Raw genomic sequence first — 5,000 nt, forward strand, 5'->3', positions numbered from 1 at the left:
GACTGTATTGATATATATTGATATAAAATGTAGGAACCAGAATATTAATAACAGAAAGAAACAACCCTTTTGTGTGAATGAGTGTAAATGGGGGAGGAAGGTTTTTTTGGTTAGTGTACTAATTGTAAGTGTATCTTGTGTTTTTTATGTTGATTTAATTAAAAAAATAAATAAATAAATAAATAATTAAAAAAAGATACCGATAATTAAAAAAACGATACCGATCATTTCCGATATTACATCGTAACGCATTTATCGGCAGGCCGATATTATCGGACATCTCTAATACATACATATACATTTATTTTTGCATACATACATAAACACAAATATATATATATAAATATATATACATATATATATATATATATATATATATATATATAGACTTATTTATTTATTTATTTTCTGACTGAGACCCTTCAGGGTCCCTGAAGCCAAACTTGAGGGGAGCCCTAAAGGTAAAAAAACAACAACCATATATTGTGTTGGTTTTGAAGATGAAAAATATAAAAATGGCCCTTGCATCAGTGGAAAAAGTTCGGACACCCCTGCTTTAGTAGATTATAACTGTATTATTATTATTATTATTATTATTATTATTATTATTCAAGGTAAACACATTAGTTGCTAAATTGTTGTGTCAATTTTCAGAGTATCAATTCAACAACAAATGTTAAAAAAATAAAAAATTAAAACGAGCAAGACAACATTCCAATAAAAATATCATGGGCAAGCACTTTGTCAACAGAGGCAAGGAAAAACTGCCTACGAAGAGAACTGACACTCCTTGGAAGATTTGTGGGAATCATTTGGGGACAGCCCATCATTTGTGCACACAGCGATGCCAATAGGACATGGTTGGATGAGTTTGGTGTGGAAGAACAGGGCCGTCAAACACTTTGGGGATGAAGGAGACCCCTTACAGCAGGGGTCCCCAAACTACGGCCCGCGGGCCGGATCCGGCCCCCCAGCATCCAAAATCCGGCCCACAGGAAGTCCCAAGTTAAAAAAAAAGTATATATATTTTTTTAAATCTTTTATATATATATATATATATATATATATACAGCCTGGCCCCTCGGCCAAATTTTTTTAACCCAATGCGGCCCCCGAGTCAAAAAGTTTGGGGACCCCTGCCTTAAAGACACACCAACGTGTGTCCCTGCCGTACTTTGACTTGTGTCAGTACTGTGAAGTAAAAGTCTTCCTACCTGCTCCTGCTTCATTGCTCATCTTGTTCAAACCCTGGAAGACAGACCAGAGAAGGAAAAGGTCAGAACAATTCCAGTTTACATTTTTCGGCCAATAAGTGTTTTCCCAAAGGTTCCATCGCTTGCGCAACATTCTTCGCCATTTTCCTTGTTGTGCCCCCGCAGCTGTGATTTACACTCCGACGTGCTCGCTTGCCTGTTTTCCACATTCCCCCCCCGATGGGGAAAAAAGCATTGCAGCGATGGGCCCTCTGAGTGCTGATTCCAATGTCTATCAACTTGCACGGGCTGGTGGTGCTTTTGTTTTCCATGCTTCACCAGAGGTTGCCGCGGCAACTGGCAGGGTCAACAATCATGTTATTCTGCAACGCTCCATATTGTCACGTTTCGCAACGGATTCAAACACCGGCCAAAAATACAAAAATAAGGAGAAATATTTTTTCCTTTTAGGTCTGGAAAGAAATCTTGGGACCTGATGAGTTGTTCCACATGGTCGGGTTGTACACTGTAGTTAATATAATGCTGCAATGAATATGACTACAAGAACTGCTATGATATGATGTGATGATCTCTATCCAGTTGTTTCTTCGAACTTTGCAGCTTCACTCTATCGCAGATTTGTTTTGGGGATTTTTGGCCTAAATGGAGCTTTTTGAAGCATTAAAATGGCTAAAAGAACTGAAAAAAGAGCAATTACTATAATGGATTAAACGAGTGCAAAGATGACTAAAGGGTGTTATTTCACATTTAGAGAGCTCTCATAATGTTAAAAATGTCTTTAGATGGTCTTAAACATTTTTTTAAGTATGTTTTAGCTATGAAAATATTAGATTTATAATCAATAAATCATACACCAGGGGTCCCCAAATTATGGTTCGGCAGCATCCACAGTCTGGCCTGCAGGACGTCCCAAGTAAAAAAAAAAAAAAAAAACATGAATAAATTATAACTTTTTTTATTTTTTTTATTAATGTTAGGATATGTTTAGTGTTTGGTGCAGCCGGACCTGAGCAGAAGGGGGTGGAAAGAAGAAGAAAAAAAGAAGACAGAGAGGGAAATTGTGGGGACAAGAGAAACTTTTTTTTTTAACAGAATGTATATATATATATATATATATATATATATATATATATATATATATATATATATATATATATATATATATATACATGTAATAGGGATATATATATATATATATATATATATATATATATATATATATATATATATATATATATATATATATATAATAGGGATATATAGACATATATATATATATAATAGGGATATATATATATATATACATATATATATATATATATATATATATATATATATATATATATATATATATATATATATATATATATATCCCTATTATATATATATATATATATATATATATATATATATATATATATATATATATATATATATATATAATAGGGATATATATATATATATATATATATATATATATATATATATATATACATACACACACATGTATATACACACACATATATACATAAATATGTATATATATGTATAAAGCCATTACTCCAAATGACTTTGTTCCAGAAGTTTTTAGGCTTGTCTCTGTGCTGTTTGGCGTAATGTAAGCGGAATACTTTGTGACATTTGCGCAGAAATGGCTTTCTTCTGGCGACTCGACCATGCAGCCCATTTTTGTTCAAGTGCGTCCTTATTGTGCATCTTGAAACAGCCACACCACAATTTTTCAGAGAGTCCTGTATTTCAGCTGAAGTTATTTGTGGATTTCTCTTTGCATCTTGAACAATTTTCCCGGCAGTTGTGGCTGAAATCTGGTCATTGTCGTGATGGAAAGACAGAAAAATGTGATGGCAGCCATAAAACCAGAACTGAAGCTTATTTCGGCGAATCAGTCCTTTTCAGCGACATAAGCGGTACTCAGAAAATCAAGTAAATATCTGTGTTACTTTTTATAATACTCTTTTTTTAAATTCATACATGTAAAAAAATAATCAATAGCGCTTGTTCTCTACCAGAAATTGAGACAAATTTATATTTTTCCCATAGCACGACAATAACTCTGAGGTGGTCATGTGACCAAAAGAACACACTATTTCTTTAAGACATTGTCCAAGGAGCGGTACAGAGAACATTTGAAATGATAAATATTATGGACAAAATAAAAGTCAACACATTCCACACAAAAGAGAAAAAACATAAAAAACATAACAAAATTAAAAACATTTAAAACTTTAGTATCTATAAATAGGTCTGAAGCTTCTGAAATATTTGAATCATTGAGTTTATAAATGATTCGGCTAAGAAGGCACAGTGTGAGTTTTTGGAAAAAACTGTTCCAAAAATAATAATGCATCAAAATCAGTATTGATATGAATTATTGACCTTTTAAAGGCTTTAATTACCTCATCTAAAGTATTCCACTTTGCAATACATATTTGGAAAATACAACATATTTTGTGTTTTCCCATTATAAAAAATTGTGGGTTTTTTTTGTTGTTGTTTTTTTTTTTTACAAAAAAAGCATAAAACATTTAAAAAAAAAAAAATTACAATTATACAAGATTTCATTTCTATGGCTTGGTCTGAAGCGTTAATTAAACAGTTCAAAGTTTGAAAACAATTAATATATGACTTAAAACACTTTAAATAGTTTGTCCATTTTTTGGCTAAAAAGGGATAGTGTGAGTTTTTGGAAAAAACTGTTCCAAAAATAATAATGCACCAAAATCAGTGTTTTAATGAGTTTTTGGCCTATTAAAGGCTTTCATTCTCTCATCTAAATTATTCCATTTTGCAATTAATTTTTAGAAAATATAACATATTTTGTGTTTTTCCCATTATAAAAAAGTGTGTTTTTTTTTTTTTTTTTTTTTTTTTTTTTTTTTTTTTTTTTTTACAAAAAGAGCATAAAACATAAAAAAAAAAAAAAAAATTACAATTATACAAGACTTCATTTCTATGGATAGGTCTGAAGCATTGAAAACAAAATTAAAGAGTTCAAAGTTTGAAAACAATTAATATATGACTTAAAACACTTTAAATAGTGTGTCCATTTTTTGGCTAAAAAGGGATAGTGTGAGTTTTTGGAATAAACTGTTCCAAAAATAATAATGCACCAAAATCAGTGTTTTAATGAGTTTTTGGCCTATTAAAGGCTTTCATTCCCTCATCTAAAGTATTCCATTTTGCAATTAATTTTTAGAAAATATAACATATTTTGTGTTTTTCCCATTATAAAAAATTGTGGTTTTTTTTTTTGTTTTGTTTTTTACAAAAAGAGCATAAAACATAAAAAATAAAAAATAAAAAAAATTACAATTATACAAGACTTCATTTCTATGGATAGGTCTGAAGCATTGAAAAAAAAATTAAACAGTTCAAAGTTTGAAAACAATTAATATATGACTTAAAACACTTTAAATAGTGTGTCCATTTTTTGGCTAAAAAGGGATAGTGTGAGTTTTTGGAAAAAACTGTTCCAAAAATAATAATGCACCAAAATCAGTGTTTTAATGAGTTTTTGGCCTATTAAAGGCTTTCATTCCCTCATCTAAAGTATTCCACTTTGCAATTAATTTTCAGAAAATTTTGCATAATTTGTGTTTTTGCCTTTATAAAAAATGTTTTCTGTTTTTTTTTTTTGGTACAAAAAGAGAATAAAACATTTAAAATTAAAAAACAAAACATTACAAATATATAAGACTTTATTTTTATGGTTAAAAATTAAACAGTTGAACGTTTGAAAAAAATGTAATATATGACTTACTTATA

At 30.0% G+C, this 5,000-nt stretch overlaps 1 protein-coding gene across 2 annotated transcripts in view; it reads right to left on the reverse strand.

The window, feature by feature from the left end:
- stard13b (StAR related lipid transfer domain containing 13b) overlaps positions 1-5,000 on the reverse strand; it is a 242,765-nt gene that overhangs the window by 169,078 nt on the left and 68,687 nt on the right. For both annotated transcript variants that reach the window (XM_061972527.1, XM_061972526.1), the window contains exon 6: positions 1,215-1,248. In XM_061972527.1, coding sequence (XP_061828511.1) covers positions 1,215-1,248 — 34 coding nt within the window. The remainder of the gene's footprint in view (positions 1-1,214; positions 1,249-5,000) is intronic.

Source organism: Nerophis lumbriciformis, linkage group LG17 (genome assembly GCF_033978685.3).
Source record: "Nerophis lumbriciformis linkage group LG17, RoL_Nlum_v2.1, whole genome shotgun sequence".
Lineage (NCBI taxonomy): Eukaryota > Metazoa > Chordata > Actinopteri > Syngnathiformes > Syngnathidae > Nerophis > Nerophis lumbriciformis.